The sequence below is a fragment of the Mauremys mutica genome, chromosome 11, assembly GCF_020497125.1.
Source record: "Mauremys mutica isolate MM-2020 ecotype Southern chromosome 11, ASM2049712v1, whole genome shotgun sequence".
NCBI classification, from domain to species: domain Eukaryota; kingdom Metazoa; phylum Chordata; order Testudines; family Geoemydidae; genus Mauremys; species Mauremys mutica.
This window is the reverse complement of record NC_059082.1, coordinates 52234810-52260019: the sequence shown is the minus strand read 5'-3', so window position 1 is coordinate 52260019 and position 25210 is coordinate 52234810. Positions and strand designations below refer to the sequence as shown.

Sequence of the window (25210 nt, the reverse complement as noted above, 5' to 3'; positions counted from 1 at the left end):
TGCGGCCCGCGGGCTGCATTTTTGAGACCCCCTGGTCCAGCCCCACAGCAGGCTAGCACATGTTCTTCTACTTGCTATCTGTGCTTGCCAGGATATGTTATTTCTCTGCAACAGAACTGTCCTAATAATGTGTCTGGCTGCGTGCCCATCGCCCACCAGCAATGAATCACCATGCCACCCTGTGGCTCTTGTAGCACACAGACCAGTTCTGGTCTGCTGCCCACCCCCACCCCATGTGCCTCCATCTGGTAAAGACAGGATTTTTATCATGGCATTTGTCATGAACATACAGCTAAGGGTAGCATAAAATCCCTCCTTTACCTGTAAAGAGTTAAAAAGCTCAAATAACCTGGTTGGTGTAGTAAGAGGAGGCCCTAAGATATAAACCTTGGTATCAGAGGCCTGGTATGAGGCCTGAGGCCTAAACTAAAGTAATGGTCAAGACTTTGCTAACATAAAGCAAAGTTAAGCTGTGAGCCAGAGGCAGGCCCTGCTCACAGAAGCTGGCAAGGAAAGGGCTGATGCTGCAAGAAGATATGTACCTAAAAGGTACTGAACAGTAGATATCAGAACATTCACATACTTGCACATTCCACACAAATAACAAGGAACAGGCTGTCGGGGACTCGAACCCCAACAGCGAAGTTCGTTGTCTGACCGCAGAGAGACAGGCAACACCAGCAAGGTCCGATCAAAAGTTCTTTATTGACAAGTGCATGTATCAGTAAAGAACAGCTCATATCCGAAAAGAACCAGCCCCCCCTTTACAGCTTAGTATAGCTTATATAGACAGTTTTATTACGTCATAAATCATTTACTTAAGCAATCCACCCCCTTTGTCTAACAACTAGAAATTAGACACCTTTTAATATATACGCATGCCTAGTCTCTACAGCATTATATTATTAATATCTCAACAAGCGCCAAAGGTTAGGAATGTGAGGGAGTTAAAAACACACCGAACACTAAACCAGGGAGTTAGTCAGAACTGTGAGATGCTTGTGTTTCTTATCGGTCCTTCAAACACTGTGTCTTAACACAACACAGCTGGCACCAGCCCCCTCACTTATCTTGCTCTTTCCCAGGGCTTTGTGAGACAATGCTGCCTGTCAGTATTTCACTCTGGGTTTTCCCAGAAACCTCTGCTAGCCTGATTTTAGTCAGGTTGGCACAACTGGTTTTGTGCTACATCTTTATTCAGGCCTAACAAGGCTGACCCATCCCAGTGACAGGGGCAAAAGGGTAATATGATGGATAGAGTTGTTTTGTTCGAACCAACATGTACAAGGTGAGAGGCGGCACCTGACTACGTAGAGGGGTTGCACCTCTATACGTCAGGAGTGATGTGTAACTTGTTTGTACCTGTGTATAAGAATGCATCCCTGGGGCGGTGTCTTTGTCCGGCCGAGGGGGCAGTGGAAAGTCCCGCCACTGACTGAGCCGGGTCCATTGTCAAGAGGCACTTTCTCGTAGTATGCCCGGTAGACTAAGTAATCTACGGGGAACTGCAATTGTGTCCAAGGTTGCAATAAACCTAGTCGACGTGACTTTGCATCTTACTAGACTCTGTGGTTATTGGGGGTTCTTGTCGGGTCTGCTGTGTCAGCTATCTGCGCAGAGCTGGGACAGCACACAGAGGGAACACACGCACGCAGCCGAGTGATATCAACATTGGAGAAAGCAGAGCACCATACCGGTAGCATTCTGACAACAGTTGGCACCTGACCAAAAGGACCAATAAGGAGAGAAGATACTTTCAAATCTGTGGGGGAAGGTTTTTGTTTTGTGCTCTCTTTGTTGTTCTCTCCAGGACAGAGAGGGACCAGGGCAGAAAAAATACATCTCCTAAAGCCATATCTGAAATAAGCATCTAAGATTACAACTGTAAGTAATAGCAAGGAAATATGTTAGGCTATCTTTTGTTTTAGCTTGTGAATTTTCCTATGGTAAGAGGGAGGTTTATTCCTGTTTTTTGTAACTTTAAAGTTTTGCCTAGAGGGGAATCCTCTGTGTTTTAACTTTACTACCCTCTAAAATTACCTTCCGTCCTGATTTTACAGAGGTGCTTCTTTTACTTTTTTTTTTTTATAATAAAGTTCTTCTTTTAAAAACCTGATGGGTTTTTAGGACACTAAAAACCAAAGGGTCTGGTCTGTGCTCACCTTGTTTACCTATTTGGTTGGTATATTATGCTCCAGCATCCCTAGGAAAGGGGTTAAAGGGACTTGGGGGATGGGATATTTTGGGGAAACAGGAACTCCAAGTGGTCCTTTTCCTGAATCTTCGTCTAACTCACTTGGTGGTGGCAGTGATACCGTCCAAGGACAAGGAAGAATTTGTGCCTTGGGGAAGTTTTTAACCTAAGTTGGTAGAAATAAGCTTAGGGGGTCTTTCATGTGGGTCCCCACATCTGTACCCTAGAGTTCAGAGTGGGGAGGGAACCCTGACAGCATTTACAAACAAACATAACAAAGGCACTTCCACACCCTCGATTTCCTTATTTTCTCTCATTAAAGAGATCACAGATGAAGCAACTGCTCATACTCAATACAAGATCCCAATATGACTGAAGCTAGAAACCAAATCTAAGGCCTGACTGTGTGTGCCTTGATTGCATGGCAGTCCAGGATGCTCTCTAGATGACCCTTCCCCATCCAAGGATACTTCATGACCTGTTTCTTCATCTACTACCTACCAGTGGCTGGAAAAGTTAGGAACATCTCAGAAATCAAGCAGCATGTTTCACCATTTTTTCTCCTAGAAGCATCTGCATCCAGAGATACCATCTGGATGTAATGACTTTTTTAAAGTCTGATCATTTTGAAAAGTTCAAGTGACAGTGTAGCAGGGTGGACCCTGCTCCTGCCCTGAGGGGTTTAAAAGCGGCCTGGCAGGGCTTGAGAGCTGTGGCTCTAAAAGCTGGGCTGATTGGGGAAGTGGCTGCAGCTGGGCCACACCCCAATCAGGCCACAGCTGGCCACTATAAAAGGCTGGAGGCCAGAAGCCCAGACAGTCTCACTCTGCATTCAGAGGGAGATGGGTCTGGCTGCAGGGAGCTAGAGACTGGGTACCTGAGTGAAGCAGGGCTGGGGAAAGGCTGGGGAGCTCCAGCCTTGAAAGCCCCAGGCTGCGGCCTAGCAGTGGGCCAACTGGTACTGGGGGTTGCAGAGGGCAGCCCAGGGGTAGGCCAAGGCAGCAGGTCCAAACCCTCCTTGCCTGTGATGAGTAGGCTGATACTGCAGTCTGCCCCAGAGTGTGGGGCTAGACAATGACTGGCAGTCAAAATACTGAGGCAAGGTGGGGATAGAGGGTGGGGGTTCCCGAAGGAGGGGAGACCCAGAGAGAAAGGGGTTACTGCCAGGGGCAGCACCCCATGCAGAGGGCACCAGGTCCAGGGAGGGACACGGGGGCCAGAGGACAGGTGGATCACCAGCCTGCAGAGGGCGCTCCAGCGCTGGAATAGCGCTAATTCCCGAAGTCACCAGCAGGAGGCGCTGCAGGGGTGAGTCCGACCCGTCTACACGTGGTGGCGAATGCGGGCAGTTGCGGTCCGCCCCTGATACAAGGGGCCAGGGCAAGGACTGTGGGACAGTTGCCCAGAAGAAGAGCTGAGTCCAAAATGGTGGAGAAAATGAAGAACAGAGACTATTATTGGAAAACCTGTGTGGCCCGGCTCACCGAGCAGCAAGCAGGGCTGCTTCAGCTGCTGCGGGGGAGGGCAGAAGGACCTCATTGGGGCCTAGGCACCTGGGGCAGGAGGCTGGTGCCAAGGCCAAGGAACTGTTGGGACTGTAGAGAACCAGGACACTTGAAAAGGGAGTGCCCTCACGGAACTCGCAGGGCCCAGGCAAGCCCTGAAGGAAGGGCTATGCCAAAAATGGAACGTGGACAGACAAGAGTGCCCCCTGTGAAGTTAACAGGGGGGCTCCAAACTTGTTGGGCCTGTGGGGAACTGGGGCACCGGAAGAGGGAATGCCCTCAGAGGACTCACAGGGCCCAGTCTAGCCCTAAGGTGGTCAGGGGTGGGCACTGGATGTGCTGCTTCTGCCACAAGGGGCACAAGAAGCCTAGTCCCCAGAGAAGTTGGGGGCGGCCGGAGGACCAGGCCAGGTCCAAGATTGCCCCAAAGGAGGGGTTTGTGACGGCCAAAGCCCAAAAGAGGGGCCTGGCAGGGGCAGAGAGGCCCCAGACAAACCGGGGATCCCATGGAGGAGCTGAAAAGGCTACCATGGGAACCCAAACCCTGGAGGAAGGAAGCAGGCTGCTCCAAATACTGGAGAGCCTGCGGCAGGAGAGGGATTCTCTGCGGGCCCAGCTGAGGAGAAAGCTGGGCCGGTAGAGCACCCCACCTGCCCCCCGGTGGAGGGGTTCTTGAGGTGGGGGGGGTGTAGCAGGGTGGACCCTGCTCCTGCCCTGAGGGGTTTAAAAGCGGCCTGGCAGGGCTTGAGAGCTGTGGCTCTAAAAGCTGGGCTGATTGGGGAAGTGGCTGCAGCTGGGCCACACCCCAATCAGGCCACAGCTGGCCACTATAAAAGGCTGGAGGCCAGAAGCCCAGACAGTCTCACTCTGCATTCAGAGGGAGATGGGTCTGGCTGCAGGGAGCTAGAGACTGAGTACCTGAGTGAAGCAGGGCTGGGGAAAGGCTGGGGAGCTCCAGCCTAGAAAGCCCCAGGCTGCGGCCTAGCAGTGGGCCAACTGGTACTGGGGGTTGCAGAGGGCAGCCCAGGGGTAGGCCAAGGCAGCAGGTCCAAACCCTCCTTGCCTGTGATGAGTAGGCTAATACTGCAGTCTGCCCCAGAGTGTGGGGCTAGACAATGACTGGCAGTAGCCAAATACTGAGGCAAGGTGGGGATAGAGGGTGGGGGTTCCCGAAGGAGGGGAGACCCAGAGAGAAAGGGGTTACTGCCAGGGGCAGCACCCCATGCAGAGGGCACCGGGTCCAGGGAGGGACACGGGGGCCAGAGGACAGGTGGATCACCAGCCTGCAGCGCTGGAATAGCGCTAATTCCCGAAGTCACCAGCAGGAGGCGCCGCAGGGGTGAGTCGACCCTTTACAGACAATTTAAAAATAAAGTAACATTTTGGCTGTCTTGACAGTAGCAAAATGTTAGTCAGTTTCAAAACCAGATGATTGGAAAATTAATAATTACAGCCTAGGCATGTTTGCAATGGCAAATCACTACATTTAGTGCACTCCTCAGAGGCCATCATATTTCTTGGATTTTTTACAGACTAGTCAATCTTCACTACAATGGGCATTAAGAAGACACTTCACCACCATTTATACTAATTCTGCAGTGGATAAAACGTACATAGTCTTTACCGGACAGTCTGTAGGGTCTGTAGTCGCTTCTGGTTTCTTTCCAGCTCCAGTTTTCTCTTTTCAATCTTGGCTTCCAAGTTGGCTTCATCCGAGGCAACGTTATTCAACATGTCCTTAGTCTTCTGGACTTGTTCCTGAAAGAGAGAATGAGTGGCAGAGTCATGGCCTGCAGAAGTGTAACTCCAATCATCTTTCAGATTCTGGGCCTGATTCTGCATTATCTTGCACCTTGTGTCATCACAGAATTTTGTAACCATGAAACATGTTATGCACCCAGGCTCAGGCAAAGGTCAGTCTTCCACCAGCACTCTTGTGTGTCACACTCTTTTTACAATCATCATTTAGCTTCTCTTACATCATGGGTCTCACTGACAGCATTAGAAAGGTCATTATTTGGTTTACAAATCAAGCGTATTTATTGTGGACACTACAGAGAAAAGCCTGTTCTGTTGTAACAGCTGGCTTTTCCTCTTTCTGATCCTGGGATTAGATATAGATTACACAGTATTATTCTGCACTGCTGAGCACTGACACTGCATGAAACACCATTGTTTTGGGACCAAATATGGCCTCTGTGCATGCATTCTGCAGTTTCAACTGGACAGTGTATTCTTCAGTTCTTGTCCTGAACTGTTACACGATATTGCGATTTTGAACAGCTGTCATATCCCACGCCAGAGTGGCCTGCATTTTAGTGGTGAGTAAAGTGATTTTTAGATGCAATGACTATAAAGACTAAAGGTACTGTTACAACTGTAACTGCAAACCATTATTAGGTTTGCCTTTGCCAAACCAGGGTCACTCGGCTGGTTCCAATAAATTCAAGGACTTAGTTTACCACCCCCTGGGAGAAGTTCCTATATACGGTATCCACTGAGCCTTTTTCAGGTTCATTCTTCCTGAACCAAAGTGAATCTACAATCAAATACACAGTAGATTTAAACTGAACCTGGTGCTGTTGTAATTGCAATATAGTCTACCAGTAAGGCTGTGTTTATTGCAGTGATTATGCTTTCAAAGAAGCAATTATTTGAAAATGCAATCCAAGTACTTTTCCATTTCTGTTTGCCTTTAGTTAAATAAAAAGGAAATTCAATGGAGAATTCTACTCAGATGCAGCACTATGGCTGAGATTTTCAACAGTTCAAAATGAGGAATTTCAAAGATATGTTTCCCAAAGCTACTGCAATTCAGCCAGTTTAGGCAGACTTGCAACATTCTATATGCCCATGTGCCCAAGATGAGTAATCTATTTCTTGGCAGGCGAGAAAAATAGTTTTTTCATTATCACCATTATCATCATTCTGGCAAAGGCATCAGTATATTTGGTGCCTAGCCAGGTACATTTTCATAACAGTTTTCCAAGGCTGACAATGCTCATACGAAGTATATTATAGCATAAAAATTAGAGGGCTGATCCTGTAAACACTACCAGGCATGCAGATTCTTCCAGGCTGTGTGTGCATGAGGTGGGTGGGAGAGAGTAGACAGTATTTTCTCCCTTGCATGGCCCATACATGGGAAAAAACGGTTACTTACCTTTGTAACTGTTGTTCTTCGAGATGTGTTGCTCATATCCATTCCATGTAGGTGTGCGCGCGCCACGTGCACGTTCGTCGGAAGACTTTTACCCTAGCAACTCAGTGGGTCGGCTAGGCGCCCCCTGGAGTGGCGCCACCATGGCGCCGGATATATACACCAGCCGACCCACCCACTCCTCAGTTCCTTCTTGCCGGCTACTCTGACAGTGGGGAAGGAGGGTGGGTTTGGAATGGATATGAGCAACACATCTCGAAGAACAACAGTTACAAAGGTAAGTAACCGTTTTTTCTTCTTCGAGTGATTGCTCATATCCATTCCATGTAGGTGATTCCCAAGCCTTACGTAGGCAGTGGGGTCGGAGTGAGATGTTGCAGAATGCAAACTGCTGAGCCAAAGGCTGCATCATCTCTGGACAGTTAGACCAAAGAGGCAAAGGTCCGGATAGAGGACCAGGTAGTAGCATGACATAGCCCCTGGAAGGGTATGTGAGTCGGAAAGGCAGCAGAAGAAGCCTGAGCCCTGGTGAAACAAGCAGTAAGGTGGCTCAACGGAACATGGGCCAACTCACAGGAGGTGCAAATGCATGATGTCACCCAAGATGGAAAGCTCTGGGAGGAGACAGGTAGGCCCTTTATCCGGTCTGCCAATACAACGAAGAGTTAGGGGCGTACAAAAAGGCTTGTCCGCTCGACATAAAAAGCGAGCGCCCTACGGACGTTGAGGGAGGGCAAATGTGCTCCCGTCGGAATGAATGGGGCTTCGGAAAGAAGACCGGAAGGAAGATATCCTGGATATGAAAGGTCAACAGCACCTTAGGGAGGAAGGCCGGACGTGGTCACAACCGCCCCTTGTCCTTACGCAACATAGTGCACCGTGGGTCCACTGTGAGAGCCCGAAGCTCGGAGACTTGTCCAGCCGATGCAAAGGCTACAAGGAAAAAGCGTCCCTCAGGACAGGTATCTGAGCGAACATGTTGTCAGTGGTTCGAATGGAGCAGGCATAAGTCTGCTTATAACCAGGTTGAAGACCCAGGAGTTGGTGGGGCGGCGAACCCGGGGGCATAAATGCCCCAAGCCCCTGAGGAACCTAGAAACCACAGCGTGTGAGAATATGAAGCGGCCACTCTCCCTTGGGAGGAAGGTAGAGACGGCTGCCAAGTGCACCCTTAATGATGAACTGCGCCAGGCGCTGCTGTTTGAAGATCATAGGCAATCCCAGAGGAAATAGATCGGAACCTCTGTGGGGGAAACATTGTGTTTCGTAGCAGCAAGAGAAAGACTGCCAGTTGGGCAGATACGTTAACCAAGTGGAAGGCTTCCTACCACCCAGGAGAATCCTGTAGAACCGAGGCAGAACAATGTAACTCGGCTCGGTTTAGGCCCCAGCAGGCATGCGACGATGTGCAGGGATTGCAGGTCTAGGTGGTAAAGTTTGCCGTGATCCAGCGTTATGAGGTCTGGGCAAAGAGGCAGGGGAATCGGTTGGCTACCGACAGGTCTAGCAACATGGTGTACCAGTGCTGCCTGGACCATGCTGGAGCGATCATGATCAGATGCGCTCTGTCCCTGCGGAGTGTTAGCAGGACCTTGCGAACCAGCGGGAGTGGTGGGAAAGTGGACGGCAGATGGCTCGTCCACGGCATCAGAAAAGCAGCCAAGATTGAGCCCGGGGAGAGGCCTTGGCATGAGCAGAACTTCTCTCTTGTTCCGTTTCCGCGAGAGTGAAGTTCCGGAAACATAATGGATAACATCCGGAGGAATCAACCACTTGAGAGACAGGAAGGAACTGCTGAGGCGATCCGCCCAAGTGTTCCGGACCCCTAGGAGAAAGGACGCTACCAGGTCCATCAATTGAGCTGTGCAGGAGTCTCAGAGCTGGATAGCTCCCTGCAAAGAGAGGAGGACCGTGCTCCTCCGTGCTTGTTTATGCAACGTGTGTCCGTTGTGTTGTCTGTGAACACCGAGACACAAAAGCCTTGTAGGTGCTGCTGAAGCGCCTGGTATACAAGGCAGACTGCTCTCCACTCCCGGACCTTGATGTGCAAGGGCAGCTGTTGAGCCAACCAAAGGTCTGGAGTGGGAAACTGACCCAAGTGAGCACCCCAGCGAAGAGATGGGGGCGTCCATCATGAGGGACACCGAGGGTGAGGTGGATGGAACAGCACTCCTGCACACATCAGGGAGGACGTCGACCCCCAGTCGAGGGAGCCTAGGACGCTCGGGAGGATCAAGGCGACCATGACCATGCTGTCTCTGGCCGGGTGGTACACTGAGGTGAGTCACGATTAAAGTGTACGGAGGCGAAGCCTGGCATGCTCGGTTACGCACGTGCAGGCAGCCATGTGGCCCAGAAAACCTAGGCACATTCAAGCCAAAGTTACCGGGAAGGTCTGTAGATCTTGTACAATGGTTACCATCGCGTGAAAGCAAGGCGTAGGTAAGCAGGCTGTGCGATACTGAAGTCCAGGGTGGCCGCAGTTAAGTCTATTCCCTGAGTGGGAATCAGGGTGGATTTCGCTATATGGATCATCAGACCTAAACGCAGGAATAGGACCTCGTCGACGCCCACACGAGTGGTAACTTGGGCCCTGGTGGCCCCTGGAATGAGCCAATCGTCCAGATATGGAGAACGTGTATCCGACGGTGGCGGAGAGGGCGGCGACTACAGCCAGACACCGTGAATACACAGGGGGCTGTATAGAGGCCGACCGGGAGGACCGTAAACTGGAAATGACGGTTGGCCACAAACCGGAGGTACCTTGTGTGTGGAGGATAAATGGCGACGTGAAAATACGCGCCTTTCATATCGAGGGCGGCATACCAGTCTCCGGGATCCAAGGATGGGATGACGGTCCCCATGGATACCATGCGGAACCCCAGGTATATCATACTTGTTGAGCTTCCGCAGGTCTAGGATAGGTCTGAGACCTCCCTTCACCTTAGGGATCAGGAACTAGTGGGGCTAGAACCTTTTGTCCCTTTTGTCTGTGGAACCTCCTCTATAGCTCCGATGGTGAGGAGCGCCCGCGCCTCTTGCAAGAGGAATTGCTCGCGAGAGGGGTCCCTAAGAGGGACGAGGAGGGATAGGTTTTGCTCGATTGGTGGTTGGGAGGACCCTGATTTTTGGCCCCTTAAGGGTCCCGACCAACGCCTACGACTGCCTCAGCGTCGCCTGCTGGCAAAGCCCTGTCGTTGTCTAGGCGCAGGGTAAGGGCAGTGAGGCTGGCGGAAAAGTCGTCAGTGAGTCATTGGCATGTACATGCCGAGAGGGAGTGCATAGTGACCTCGCTGTCCTTTGGGCCTTGCAGCCTAGGGTCAGTTTTGAGAACAGGTCCTTGACATTGAAGGACAAGTCCTGTATAGTGTGCAGCAGCTGCTAGGGAAGGCTCGATAACTGGAGCCATGAAATGCACCTCGTGGCAACACCCAAGGCCAGAGTCGTGGCTGTGGAGTCCGCTACATCCAACAAGGTGTGGAGGGAAGCTCTCGCCACTTTCGGCCCTTTTTCCAGGAGGGCATCAAACTCTTGACGGGAGATCTGAGAAACCGACTCCGTAAATTATCCCACCGCCGCCCATAGTAACGGCTAAGCAGGGCTTGCTGGTTTGCTACGCGAAGTTGCAAGGCGCCTGCCGAGTACATCTTATGGCCCAGGAAGTCCATTCGCCTAGCCCCCTTGGACATAGGGGCTGGTACCTGTAGGCCATGGCGTTGCGTCTCATTGACGGACTAGATGACAAGGGAGCATGGAGAAAGACGTACATATAGGTGCCCGTCGCCCCTGGAGGATACCATGCACATGCATTCGACTCCCACGCCCACGGTCGGGATAGTGGCCACTTGTATATTCATAGTGAATGCCACCCATCTCGGGAGGTCCTGATGGGCCCGCAGGCCGATTAGGGGAGGGCCCAAGGAGTACGCTTCTGCCACTGGCTCATCTGGGGAGGAGGGAGAAGAAAGACCGGGGACAAGTGGGTCCTGTGTGGGCTCACGCTCCTGGACGACCTCCTGATCCGGTGGGATGTGGGAATCCGGTGGCAGAACCGGACTTCCTCCATACCAGTCGGAGTGGGACGGCTAACTGTCGCCCCTGGTACCCAGTGCTCTGACGGAACAGAGCGCGATGGGCTCACAGGTAGGCCTTTGGCCTGATGGCATGCCCAAGATGTACAGGGCAGCCACTGATGGGGGTCAGGGTCCTGGCCTGGGGCACCCGGAAGACTCTGGTGCGCACATCCGAATGGGTGGCTATGGAAAAGTTAAAGCTGTGGGCAGAGTCTCCGTCTCCAGCTCATGGCGCTCGACGCGGCACCGGGGATCGGTACCGTGAGGCCTACCGGTACCGGGAGCGAGAATGGGACCTGCAACCGGAGCAGTGCCGGGAGGCTGACCGAGATCTCGAGGCTCGACGCCAGGAGCGGCTCCGGGAGTCCAGTGCCCGGAGCGGTGCCGGGAGCTGGATCGGCACCGAGTGTACCAGGTTGGGAACGGGACGCTGATCGGTGCCGCGGGTACGACCGGTACCGATATGGGGAACGGTGCCAGGACCGTGAGCGGTGCCGGCACCTGGCTCGGCGACAGGACCGAGAAGATCTGCGGGACTGCGATCGTGAACGGTGCCGCTCTGTGGTGCCGACGCAGGATGGCCTGAGCAAGACAGGCTCGTCAATAGACAATATAACCCGCACCGGCGGTGCCGGGGGTCGAAGCAGCGCAGGCTGTGTCATCGCCATCCACTCCGTCACTGTGGAAATGTTTCCGGCGTGGAGGGAATAGTGAGCTCAACCACGGCTCGCACCGGGGAGCGTTCAGGCACTGGACTGAACGGCTCTTGCGTGGCTGGAGTCGACGGTGCCGATATTGTCGGTGCCGCGGCAGGTATCAGAACCGGGCAGACCGACTTAGTATAGCGCTCGGCTGTGGAGCAGGCGGCTCTGACGCAGCTGAACAGCGAGCTCAACCGCGGCTCGTACCGGGGAGCGTGTCCGTACCGGACTCGACGGCTCTTGCATGGCCGGAGTGGACGGTGCCGATACTGTCGGTACCGCAGCAGGTATAGGTGCCGGGCAGTGTGACTTAGTAGAGCGCTCGGCTGTGGAGCAGGCGGCTCCGACACAGCTTAATAACAGGCTCGACCATGGTTCGTACCGGGGAGCTTTCCAGCACCGGACTCGACGGCTCTTGCATGGCCGGAGTTAACGGTGCGGATATTGTCGGTGCCGCGGCAGACATCGGTGCCGGGCGATCTGACTTAACATAGCGCTCGGGCTGCGGAGCAGGCGGCTCAGACGCAGCAGGAGTCCTGAGCCTCTTCATCCTCCAGGAGAGAGATGCGTGCTGAGCGGACGTCGGTGCCAGCGACGGGCGGTGCCGGGAGGCCTTGGCGGTACCGGCGATCCGGTGCCGAGGGAGCGCTTCTTGAAGACTGACCAGCGCTCGGTGCCGAGAGCGGAGGAGCAAGAGCTGCCTCCATCAGGAGCTGCTTGAGACGAAAGTCCCGCTCCCCTTTGTTCTTGGATTAAAGGCCTCACAAATACGGCACTTATCTGTGAGGTGAGATTCCTCGAGGCACTTAGGAGAGGATCTCTTGTCGGCATCGGCTTGTGGCCGGCCGAGCATTATAAAAGCCTGTCGTCCGGGCATCGGACCCGGCACCGGGTGAGGGGAAGGGGATAAACCCCGAACTCCTGTGAAATAAATACACTATACTATACTAAAAACAAATAAAGTTAACTACAACTATAAAATCTGAACTATATACGATACTTAACGAGAGAAACTACGAGTAGCTAGGGAAGTGGAGGTCAGCTAAGCCGCGCTCCACTGTTCCAACGACCGACACGGGCGGTAAGAAGGAACTGAGGAGTGGGTGGGTCGGCTGGTGTATATATCCGGCGCCATGGTGGCGCCACTCCAGGGGGCGCCCAGCCGACCCACTGAGTTGCTAGGGTAAAAGTCTTCCGACGAACGTGCACGCGGCGCGCGCACACCTACATGGAATGGATATGAGCAATCACTCAAAGAAGAACTAGATAAATTCATGGATGATGGGTCCATCAATGGCTATTAGCCAGGATGGGCAGGGATGGTGTCCCTAGCCTCTGTTTGCCAGAAGCTGGGAATGGGCAACAGGGGATGGATCACTTGATGAATACTGGACTAGATGGACCTTTGGTCTGACCTAGTCTTGCTGTTCTTATAGTCTTATGAAAGAGGAATGCATTTAGGGTAATGCAGCCATGACTCCTCTAGGGGCATGTGATGTCTGAAAGAAGGTAGGGAGGGGTGGACAGAAGGTACAGTGATGGCTCTGTCTCCCCATCCCCCAACATACCCAATGGTCAACAGAGCCAGCTGGAGTGAGGGTGGGGAAGCTGCATCCCACGGAGGGGTGCGGTGAGGGGGTGTTGTCTCTGTGCTCCTTAGAGCTCAGGGAACAGTTGGTCTCCCTTAACCAGATTGCCTCCTGGGGTTCCTCTTGTAGCAACAGAGTTCTTCGTTATAAGCCCAATAGCAACCCTGCTAAGGTCTCCAGGACTAGTACTACTTCCTGACAAATATCACATTTTAAAAGAACCTCATCGGTCTTGATCTCTTTGTTTTTTCTTAGCCCTGCCATGGCCATCTTTTCAAAAATAAATTGCAATCAGAATAGTGCTACGTACTCTACTGCAATCAGGAAGAGAAAGGGAAAAAAACCTTCACGCATGTTAAAATGTGCTGGGTATGTTCAAAGCATTTGCTCCTTTGAAACTTTGATCATTTAGAAAGTTGTTTAATTAAGAAAGAGCTATGTGTTTGTTGAAATTCCAGCAGTGAAGGTTATTTGCTGTTCAGCTAGAGTAGATCATTTCATTAACTGGTCTGGAACTAACCAGCTGAGGTAGGTTTGAGTTATTGATATTTCCCATGAAATTATCCACTCTAATATGCTGAGACTGGCTTATTGGAGCTACAGCCTAGGATATCAATATATATTAACAACATTCAGGATGCATATAGACTGTGAACAGCAGAAAAAGCAGATGGAGAGATCACCTAGTGTATCTATTGATTTGGCATGGCTATTTAATCCTGAAGCTCCGCTTCCTCTAATTATATATATGTGTGTGTTGGATACAGTTGGCTATTCAATAATTTAATTTGTTTGGGCTTGATTCCCCCACACCCCAGCTGGCAGGGGCAGCTATGCTTCTGGGATGTTTTCAACCCTAGAGCAGGACGGGCAGTGTTTGCACTGATATCCATTTTTTAGGGGTCTGCCTACTAGATGACCAATTTAGCATGGCCAGGGCTTCATGGAACCCCACTGGTGGAGACTACTCGATAGATTGCCCTGACTCAGTACATTCCTAGGTGTTCTGACCACATGCTCTTTTCAACCAGTACCAACTCTTTTGCCACTGATCGTGTTACAGTCAAACAGAGAAATGCCACTGAATTGAGTGTAACACCTTGTGGTGTTGGCCAATTAATAGACCTCACCAGATATTAGCTTGTCCCTCAGCAATTAACATTCAGAGCTGACACTTGCCATTCAGGATCACAGGATGGGGCCATTTAAAAAACAATCTTGTTAAAATCTTCAAGTTCGCTTTGAAATTCTACCTATCTAAAGATAAATGTTCCCGCAGTTAAAATGCAGGCTCAGCACCACCTTCAATTTGGAAACAGAATGCTTTTCTTTGAAGTGGACTAGTGTGGGAGAATTTAAAATAAGGGTATGTCTACACTGCAATGTAAGCGCCAAGGTAGTGGGACTTGAATCAGCTCTCCCGTGTTAGGGGACCCTGGGCCTGAGCGTCTACACTGTATTTTAAGCCTACGTTAAGAATATTCTGATCAGTGCTCGAACCAAGGGCTCTGGCATCCACACTGCACTGCGCAGACTCGAGTCAAAGTAACCATATCCCAGAGATCCCAGTGCCATTCTAGCCCTAGGAACTCCAATCATGTTTGCGGTTTTTATTGCTGTCACGCTTTACCTAATTGCTGGGAAGTTTACAGCTGGCATTGAAATCACTTACGGAATGGATGGGAAGCTGTTCAGATTTAGCAGGCTTAGCAGGCTGAAAGCCAAGTGTAAGACTTCCACAACATCTATTGTGGAACTTCAGTATGCTGATGATAATACAATCTTTGCCCACTCTGAGAGAGATCTTCAAACTATCTTGAATGTGTTTGCTGATGCTTCTGCTTACCAGATGCTTCTGCTTACCAGAACATCTTTGATGGCAATTTTCATCACCTTTTCAGTCTCATTTATCTCCAGAGGTCTCGCAATGGATTCCGTTCTCAATTCCTAGGAAATAAAAACACACCAATATACTCAAGCATCATGCAAAGGAACTAATAGTCACAGAACTGAGGGTGATCGAGCAACTACGACAAAGGCGTGTGCATAATAAATGGAGTGGAATTTAATATTTATGACTCATTGCTCAGAGAGCATCACAGAACGGGAGGCTATGAAAAAGGTCAGAGTTAATGGAGGCCAGTGTTAAGAATTAGCAATGCAGACATCATTTCAAAGTGAGAGGAGACTTATTGCTCTGAGCTGGGAACACCTTTAAGAGCACAGTTTCAGCCACTTTCTTGTCATTAATATTAAAGGAAATTACATGGGTTAATACCCCATACACCTTGCTCAAAATGTACCCAAGAAGGTTAATTTTATTATTTTCAATAAAGATATTAAAAAGGCCACAAATGATGAACATACATCTGATCTACTTCAGCCCTATGAGCCAAATGCCTCAGCAAACCAGACTAAGGGCTTGTCTATGCTACAGGGGCTAGAGCTGCATAGTTAGAGTGCTGGAGCTGTGACACCAATAACTCCGTAGTGTAGACGCAGATTACAGTGACAGAAGGGGGTTTCCGCTGATGCAGGAACTCCGCCTTCCCGAGCAACAGTGGCTACACTGATGGAAGGATTCTTCTGTTGACCTAGCTGTGTCTACATCTAAGTTTTAAGCGTAGACCAGGCCTAAGGAGTTATCAGAATCCCTACCACTAACCTAGCTAGCAGGAGCAATCAGTAGATGTCATGTCCTGTCCAGTTCCCCCTTCTCAATTCAACTAAGACTCATGGCAGAGGGGGAGGAGGTGCTGACTGACTTGGATTCAACATCCCTCACCAAAAATGGTGCTCTTAGGTGGACAGCAGAGGTTGCTGAAAGCCTCATGAGCCTGGACAGTTTATGGGTGGAAGAGGATTTGGCACTCATCTGTACAGGCAAATGTAGTTGCAGCCGTGTTGGTCCCAGGATATGAGAGAGACAAGATGGGTAAGGTATTATCTTTTATTGGATCAATTTCTGTTGGTGAAACACACAAGTTTTCAAGCTTCAGGAAGTTCTTCTTCAGATCTGGGAAAGGTAATCTGATCATCACAGCTTAATACAAGGTGGAACAAATTATTAAGCCTCAGGAGTTGAAAGAGACCATTCAAGGTTACATGTGCAGTTAACATCTCTGCAGTAATAGTTAGTGGGTAACAGACTGTTGTAATGAGTCATAAATCCAGTGTCTTTAATTGAGTCAAGGATTTATAGTGTCTAGCAAAGTTATAAATTTAAGCTCCTAGGCTCATCTTTTGAAGTTGTCATGCAGGTTTTTTTTGAGGATGAAGACTGACAGGTCAGATATGGAAGGACTGCTTTGTGAAAAGTGTTCGCCCATAGGTAATATGGTGTTTGTTTCTTTTATCATTTTTCTGTGAGTTCATTCATGGGAGCACACATAGGGACCAGGTTGCGGGTTGTCATGCCTAATGGTAAGAGTCAGGAGCCTGGAATCGGAGCCAGGGTCAGAGACAGGTCCTGCGTCAAAGGTCAGAGCAGCACAGAGACTCAGGTGCCAAGCCAGAGTCAGAGGTAAGGCATAGGAGTGGGGAGACCTGGAGAGGACAGGCAGGAAGGTGGAGTTCAGGAGTCAGACAAGTAGGCAGGGTCCATAGTAACAGCCACTCAGGGATTCACCTGATTGCTCAAACAATTTCCTCTGCCGCTTTTTGGTTTAAGTAGAGCATCCCAGCCAATCAGTGGGGCTGGACATCTACCCCACTTTCCTCGAATGTGTGTCGCAATTGTTGAGGACTGTGCCTTTGGGATAGCACTGCTCCGATTGCCAAGTTGGAAGCATGCGCTTTTATGATGAAGGCTTCCGGGGTGTCGGGGATGACCAATATGGGAGCAGTGGTAAATACAAGTTTTATTTGCTCAGCCTGTTGAGACTCGGGAGACCACAGGAATCTGTTGTTTTTGCAGAGTGAGGCAGTGAGAGGGGCTATCTGCTCCAAGAACTATGAGGAGTCCAATGGCACCTTAAAGACTAACAGATTTATTTGGGCACAGGCTTTCATGAGTAAAAAACCCCACTTCTTCAGATTCATAGAATGAAAATTACAGATACAGGCATAAATATACTGACATGTGAAGAGAAGAGACTTACCTTACAAGTGGAGAACCAGTGTTAACAAGGCCAATTCAGTCAGGGTGGATGTGGTCCACTCCCAATAATTGATGAGGAGGTGTCAATACCAAAAGAGGGAAAATTGTTTTTGTAGTGAGCCAGCCACTCCCAGTCCCTATTCAAGCCCAAATTAATTGTGTTAAATTTGCAAATGAATTGTAGCTCTGCAGTTTCTCTTTGAAATCTGTTTTTGAAGTTTTTTTTGTTGAAGGATGGCTACTTTTAAATCTGTTATTGAATTCTTTTACAAAAAAGAATAAATGGACACAAATCAGACATCAGGAATGGTAACATACAAAAGCCAGTAGGAGAACACTTCAATTGGGCAGAGGAATAGCAGGTCCCAGCTCAGATGACAGTGCAGCCAGATAGGCCTGAAGCACAGCATTCTCTACATGGAGTTGATGGACTTGCTCCCACAAACACCTGATTTTCAGTGGTCAGCTGTGCGTTCTGTGCCTGCAATGCTCAGCTGTCTGCCTAGAGGGGGATCACCTGCTCATGCAGTGCCAATGCCCCTTCACGGAACTCTGCTGGGTCCATCCTCAGCTAGGCCCACTCAGAGAATTTAGTAGTGATCCAAGCAAGCTGTATATACCATGGCGGCAGTCATGCCTAATGGTTAGAGTTAGCCAAGATCTGAATCTGATGCCAACCCAAAGGTCAGAGCAGGACAATTTCAGGAGTCAAGGAGGGGAAAGTGATCAGGAACAGTCAGCATGGATTCACCAAGGGCAAGTCATGCCTGACTAACCTAATTGCCTTCTATGATGAGATAACCGGCTCTGTGGATGAGGGGAAAGCAGTGGATGTGCTAATATTGGACTTTAGCAAAGCTTTTGATACAGTCTCCCACAGTATTCTTGCCAGCAAGTTAAAGAAGTATGGGCTGGATGAATGGATGGTAAGGTGGATAGAAAACTGGCTAGATGGTCGGGCTCAACGGGTAGTGATCAATGGTTCCATGTCTAGTTGGCAGCCGGTATCAAGTGGAGTGCCCCAAGGGTCGGTGCTGGGGCCGGTTTTGTTCAATATCTTCATTAACGATCTGGAAGATGGTGTGGTCTGCACCCTTAGCAAGTTTGCAGATGACATTAAACTGGGAGGAGTGGTTGATACGCTGGAGGGTAGGGATAGGATACAGAGGGACCTAGACAAATTAGAGGATTGGGCCATAAGAAATATGATGAGGTTCAACAAGGACAAGTGCAGAGTCCTGCACTTAGGACGGAAGAATCCCATGCACTGCTACAGACTAGGGACCGAATGGCTGGGCAGCAGTTCTGCAGAAAAGGACCTAGGGGTTACGGTGGACGAAAAGCTGAATATGAGTCAACAGTGTGCCCTTGTTGCCAAGAAGGCTAATGGCATTTTGGGTTGTATAAGTAGGGGCATTTCCAGCAGATCGAGGGACGTGATCATTCCCCTCTATTCAGCACTGGTGAGGCCTCATTTGGAGTACTGTGTCCAGTTTTGGGCCCCACACTACAAGAAGGATGTGGATAAATTGGAGAGAGTCCAGCGGAGGGCAACAAAAATGATTAGGGGGCTGGAGCACATGACTTATGAGGAGAGGCTGAGGGAACTGAGATTGTTTAGCCTGCAGAAGAGAAGAATGAGGGGGGATTTGATAGCTGCTTTCAACTACCTGAAAGGGGGTTCCAAAGAGGATGGATCTAGACTGGTCTCAGTGGTACCAGATGACAGAACAAGGAGTAATGGTCTCAAGTTGCAGAGGGGGAGGTTTAGGTTGGACATTAGGAAAAACTTTTTCACTAGTAGGGTGGTGAAGAACTGGAATGGGTTACCTAGGGAGGTGGTGGAATCTCCTTCCTTAGGGGTTTTTAAGGTCAGGCTTGACAAAGCCCTGGCTGGGATGATTTATTTGGGTTTGGTCCTGCTTTGAGCAGGGGGTTGGACTAGATGACCTCCTGAGGTCCCTTCCAACCCTGAGATTCTATGATTCTATGAAGCCAAGAGTCAGAGACAGCGTCAGGTGCCAAGCTGGAGTCAGAGTCGGGTGCCAAGCCAGGAGTCAAAGCCGGAGTCAGCATCAGGGCATAGGAGCAGAGACCTGCAGCAAGGCAGGAAAGCAGGAACTGGAAGTAGACAGTGGTCTGGGATAAGGAAAACAGGAATCACAAACAGGCAGGGCTCATGATTCAGGCAAGTAAGCAGGGTCTGTAGTAACAAACAGCAAGGAATTCACCTAGTTACTCAGATAACTCTTTTATTTGTTGCCTCTTTCTTAAGTAGAGAGTCCCAGCCAACCAGTGGGGCCGTATGTCTCCCCTAATCAGGAGCTTCGTGGGCAGAGCCCTTTGCAAGCTAGAGCTTCACTGCTCCCCTTGTCCGGTGGGTCAGGTGAGCTGCCATGTGGCAGTCAGGCTCTGGGCACTAACTAGGGACCTGCAAGCTGGGGTTCAAGGCCCATGATCCCTCACAGTGTACTGAGTGTCTCATTTTACCTACATAGTTGTTATTGGGGCATTCAGTGCCCAGGATGTGGTACCACATGTTGCAATAGGCATGTGCAGTACCCATGGAGTGTGAAAGGTGTGTTGTGAGGCGTACTGAGTATAGTAGTGGAGAGATGTCTGTGGGTTTTGGTAGTGCTTTTCCCCCCTTCTCTCGGGGTATTTGGGTGTTCCATGATGCGATCTACTTCTCTGGTGTGTGTCCTTGTTTAGTAAAGCTGTTTCAAGTGTGTTAAGGTGTGTATCCCAGACTTTCTCCTCAGAACTATGGTATCTGAGTACCTGGCTGTAGATAACAGATTTCTTGGTGTGTTTGGGAGTGATTACTGGATCCGTGAAGCTAACTGGGGTGATCCAGGGTTTCTTGTATATAGTTGTCCATGGGGTTCCATTGCTCAGGCTGATCATGATGCCCAGGAAACTGATGCTGCTCCGGAAGCATTCCGAAAGAGTTCAATGAATGAGTGGTGGTTGTTGAAATGATGATGGAAATATTTGAGGGAGTTTAGGGTCATCTGTCCAAAGGATGAAAATATCGATGTATCTCAGGCTACATCATTGGTTCGGTGGTGTATTTGTCCAGTAATTCTTCCTTGAGCTGGCCCATGAAAAGGATGGCATATTGGGGATGCCAATGCCCCAACGACAGCTAAGTAGGTGAAACCATTCACTATGCTCTCAAATGAACTCACACAGAAAAATGATAAATGACAAAAACACCCTTCCACCCTTGAGCAAATACTTTTCACAAAGCAATCACTCCATATCTGATTTGTCAGTCGTCATCCTCAAAGGAAACCTGCACAACACCTTCAAAAGACAAGCCTGGGAGCTTAAATTCATAACTTTGCTACACACTAAAAATCATGGACTCATCCATGCTTGACTGCTGGGACTGACTGGACTGCGGTGGAGTCTCAAAAAGATCCTGGCTCCTGGCATAGCTGGATCCCCTCCCACCCTGGTCGCAAGTCCCCGATCCTCCCTCACTTCCTCATCGACCCCGCTGTCATGCCTGGGGCCTGTGATTCAGGCTCCTCGGAGATATCCACAGTGGTGTGCAGGATGGTGGTGGGGTCTCCACCAAGCATGACATACAGCTCCTTATAAAGGCAGCAGGTTTGCAGCTTGGTACTGGATCCACTGTTGACCTCCGTGGCCTTCTGATATGGCTGCAGCAGTTCCTTTGCTTTCATGCAGCACTGCTGCTGGTTTCTGTTGTACCCCTTCTCCTACATCACCCATGCAATCTGCTCATAGATGTCCACATATCTACAGCTGATCTGCAGCTGTGCTTGCACAGCCTCTTCTACCCACAGGCCCAGGAGATTCAATATCTTCTGTCTACTCCAGGCCGGAGCACATCTGGAACGTGTAGCTGGCATGGTCAGCTGGGCAGCTGCACACAACTACGGAGAGCAGCTAGGTGTGCTTGCCAAGATGGACAATCAGGAAAAGGCATTTCAAAAATACATTCATGGTTTTAAGGGTGGGTGCGATTCTGGTCTCAGTGACCAATGGGCAGAAGAGTTCACAATTGTGACCAGGGTGGTCAGCGTCAGGCATTGTGGGACAGTTGCTGGAGGACAGTTAGGGTTGACATAGGTAACAGAGTGTCTACATTTGCACTGCATAGACCTCAGTACCTCAATCATAGCTCAACACTGCTCAGGGTGGTAGTATTACTATGTCAGCATAGTGGAGCACTTACATTGGTGAGAGACAAAGTGTAGACACATGAATAACTCGGTTGATGCAACCTAACTTTGTAGTGTAGACCAGGCCTAAGTTTCTTCCACCACAAGAAGTTGGTCCAATAAAAGACATTAACTCAACACCTTGTCTCCTTCAAACAGTAAAACAGTTTATCATTCACCAGGAGAAACGAAACAGGCTTCCATTCCCACTGTCCAGGGGGATATTAGAAATAGCAAGGAATTTATTTTTTAAGAACAAAAAATTACCATGTCAGACTACTTTTAGTAACCCAGGTAGCCGCACACAGAACACGTACATCAGCTTTGGACTAACTGGTAACGTTCAGACAAAACTGTTGATCCTCAGCAATTTAGGTTTCAAACATCTATGAAAACATAATGTGTTCTCCTCTCCTGCCTCCCTCAATGTCCTTGGCTGCATGAAGTTTCACTCATCCCTTCACTGCAGAAATCCATGCCAGTTTCTACAGTAAGGCTCAATCCTGAAATCAGAGCCACTAGCAGAGACTCCTATGCCAAATTGAATCTGTACAAATGCAGAGATCTGCATTTGCAGATCTGATTGCAGGACTGGAAAACAAGAGCATCATTGCAGTTGTTTAAAAAGTCAGCAGGTTTAAAACAGGCAGCAGGTTTAAAACAAATAAAAGGATGTTCTTCTTCACGCAGCGCACAGTCAACTTGTGGAACTCCTTACCTGAGGAGGTTGTGAAGGCTAGGACTATAACAGCATTTAAAAGAGAACTGGATAAAATCATGGTGGTTAAGTCCATAAATGGCTATTAGCCAGGCTGGGTAAGGAATGGTGTCCCTGGCCTCTGTTTGTCAGAGGATGGAGACGGATGGCAGGAGAGAGATCACTTGATCATTGCCTGTTAGGTTCACTCCCTCTGGGGCACCTGGCATTGGCCACTGTCGGTAGACAGGATACTGGGCTAGATGGACCTTTGGTCTGACCCAGTACGGCCGTTCTTATGTTCTTATTTAGGGGAGGAAGGAGAGAAGACCTAAGAATTCAAGTGGATTTTCACAGCTTCTTTATCTGAGAAAAAAAGGAACTAAGACCCTGATCCTGCAAACACTTGTGTAATCGCTTTATTTTACTACCACAATTAGTGCCATCGTCTACAATTGGGACTACTTGCAGTAGAAAAGTTAAGCAAGTGCATAAGTGCTTGAAGAATGGGTGGTGGGGAGTCTGATCAGAAATGTCCAGCAATTATATTTTCTAAATGACAAACTCATTGATGTATTTTTAAAAATGGATTTTCAGAACCATTTTCACATCTACCTGCCATTTAGCTCACTAGAGCTATGAATGGTCTTGCACAGGAAGCTCCAATTCACTGACATTTCTCAGGAGGACGCTCTAACTTGGTGATACAGACTAGGTCTGAAAGGAAAGCAGATCTCACTGATTTCTCTGGGACTGCCTGAACTGTTGTAAGGTAAATTTTATTTCAAAAACCAAACAAGTTAATTTAACATTGTTAAACCATTATTAAATTAAACAAAGCTTTTTAAGTAAATCTAACTCCTTTGACAGCCCCTATTTTCCCAGGCACACAGACAGCTTGTACTTTCTCTCAGTCCTCCTCCAAATCATGATGGCATCTGCCTCTTTTATTGTTAATTGTTTCTTTATTACTTGGTATTTATGACATTTAGGGCCAGATTTTTAAAACACAGGCTCCATTCTTGTGCTCATAATTTGCAAATGCATATAACTGCACTTTTAATTATTTGTAGGCACAACTAATGTCATTACCCAATTCTGCGTACATACCAGGTAGTCACACATCACAATGACATCAGCTGTGCCTTCCAAAAAGGTAGGACAGGCTAAAAATTAGGCCTTGCACGTTTTCTTTTAAAGTGATTTGCTCTTTGCAATTAGTTCTGCTGATCAGCATATACTTCAAAATACACAAGAGTTTTCCTTTAAATTAAATCTTAAAAGAAAAGCTCTCACCAGGGATGAGAGTTATAGAAATAATTATTAAGCTGAGAGGAGGTGGGAAATGGGAACAATTTAGAAATATATCTGATTATTGTAACTGTTAATGAAAAGAAAACACACACATGCTGAACCAGAGGGGTATTCATGAGCAGATTGATTGTTTACAGCTTACCCTTGCTTCCTGTTCAAGTGCCCAAAAGTTCAATGGCTGTAATGCTGCTCAATAAATACTAATTGGAAATCAGGAAAGCCAAGAGTAAAATTAATTTTGATTAACTAAAGCTGACAATCATTAAAAAAGAATCTACAAAAACCCACAAGAGACTATTGGCAGGTGATTTTAGTCTTATTTGCTTTGAATCACATTTGCAACTATATGGTGATGGCAGAGATTTTAATTCAAAGAGTTTCGGATGTAATTTGTGAAGAGATTTCAAAATCCATGGGCCAGATTCTTAATTATTCTACTACTATACTTGGGATAGGCATGGGGGGACAGGGGAGGTGACTAAGCCACTTTTGGGTTCCCCATATTCTGGGGTTGTTCAGGGTCTGCCTGGTCCTCACACATAAGTTAGGGAAACCTCAGGGCTGCTCATGCTTATGTTCTGCTTCCCAAAGCTCCACAGAAAACAGCGGTAGTGCAGTGTGCTTTAGCCATATCCCTGACACACTAGTCTCAACTCACCCCGCTCCAGAGATTAGAAACAGGACCAGTGCAAAGCCCTTGTACTAGCTCTATGCTGGGCTGAGAATTCCTCTGAGCTGGAGGGCTGGGAGGTCCCCTGCACAGGAGACTGTTTCTGCCCACTTTAAGACCTTGTGAATCTTCCAGGGTGATGTAAAAAGGCAACAGCAGAACTGAGAATGAGGCTCTCTATGCTTTAAGCCCTTTTGGTTCAGGTTGGTTAAGCTTAGGCATTACAGCTCACCTGGCCTCAACTGTGTATGTGCTCTGAACACACTGCTGATAAAGTCCCTGGGGGCATGTGACGTTATTGATAGAACATGGGTTGCAACCAAGGTCCTGTAGTGGCACCAAATTTTAGGTAAAGGGGGTCATATAAGGTGTCTAAGGCCAGGTTATGGGTTGCTGGTTATGATTATGCTGTCTGTGTGCATGTATCACTTTTAGTTGAAGTTATGTATATTGGCTCTATACTCTCTTTATTTCAAGTTGGTGATGTGCTTCTGGGTGATATCCCAGACAAGCTGGTGTTAGCTCTGCTTAGCCTGCTTGATGGCCCATTAAGGACCATCAGCTACACAACTGACCCATGGAGAGAAGGCAGACACGCCTTGTGACTCAGCAAGGTATGCAGAGACTTGTCCATGTGACTGCAGACTCCATTTTGCGGTGATTTTCCACAGTAAGAACAAAGAGGTTCTTACACCTGGAAAAGCCTATATAAGGCTGATGCATCATCTCCATCTTGTCTTCAATCCTGCTTCTTACCTCTGGAGGGACTTTGCTGCACGCTGAAGCTCTACACAAGGGACTGAATGACCCATCCCAGCGGGGGATGTACTCCAGAGACTTGATTTGAACCTGCAGTTTACTCCATCACTGCTGCAAGCCTGAACTAAGAACTTCGCCATTACTGTATGTAATTGATTCCATTTAACCAATTCTACCTCTCATCTCTACCTTTTTCCCTTTGTAAATAAACCTTTAGATTTTAGATTCTAAAGGATTGGCAACAGCGTGATTT

General features: G+C 48.8%; 1 protein-coding gene across 2 annotated transcripts in view; it reads right to left on the bottom strand.

Annotated features, from left to right (window-relative positions):
• CLUAP1 (clusterin associated protein 1) overlaps positions 1-25210 on the bottom strand; it is a 225791-nt gene that overhangs the window by 138609 nt on the left and 61972 nt on the right. For both annotated transcript variants that reach the window (XM_044980159.1, XM_044980158.1), the window contains exons 6-7: positions 15086-15169; positions 5324-5457 (exon numbers count right to left, since the gene is read on the bottom strand). In XM_044980159.1, the coding sequence (XP_044836094.1) occupies positions 5324-5457; positions 15086-15169 (218 nt within the window). The remainder of the gene's footprint in view (positions 1-5323; positions 5458-15085; positions 15170-25210) is intronic.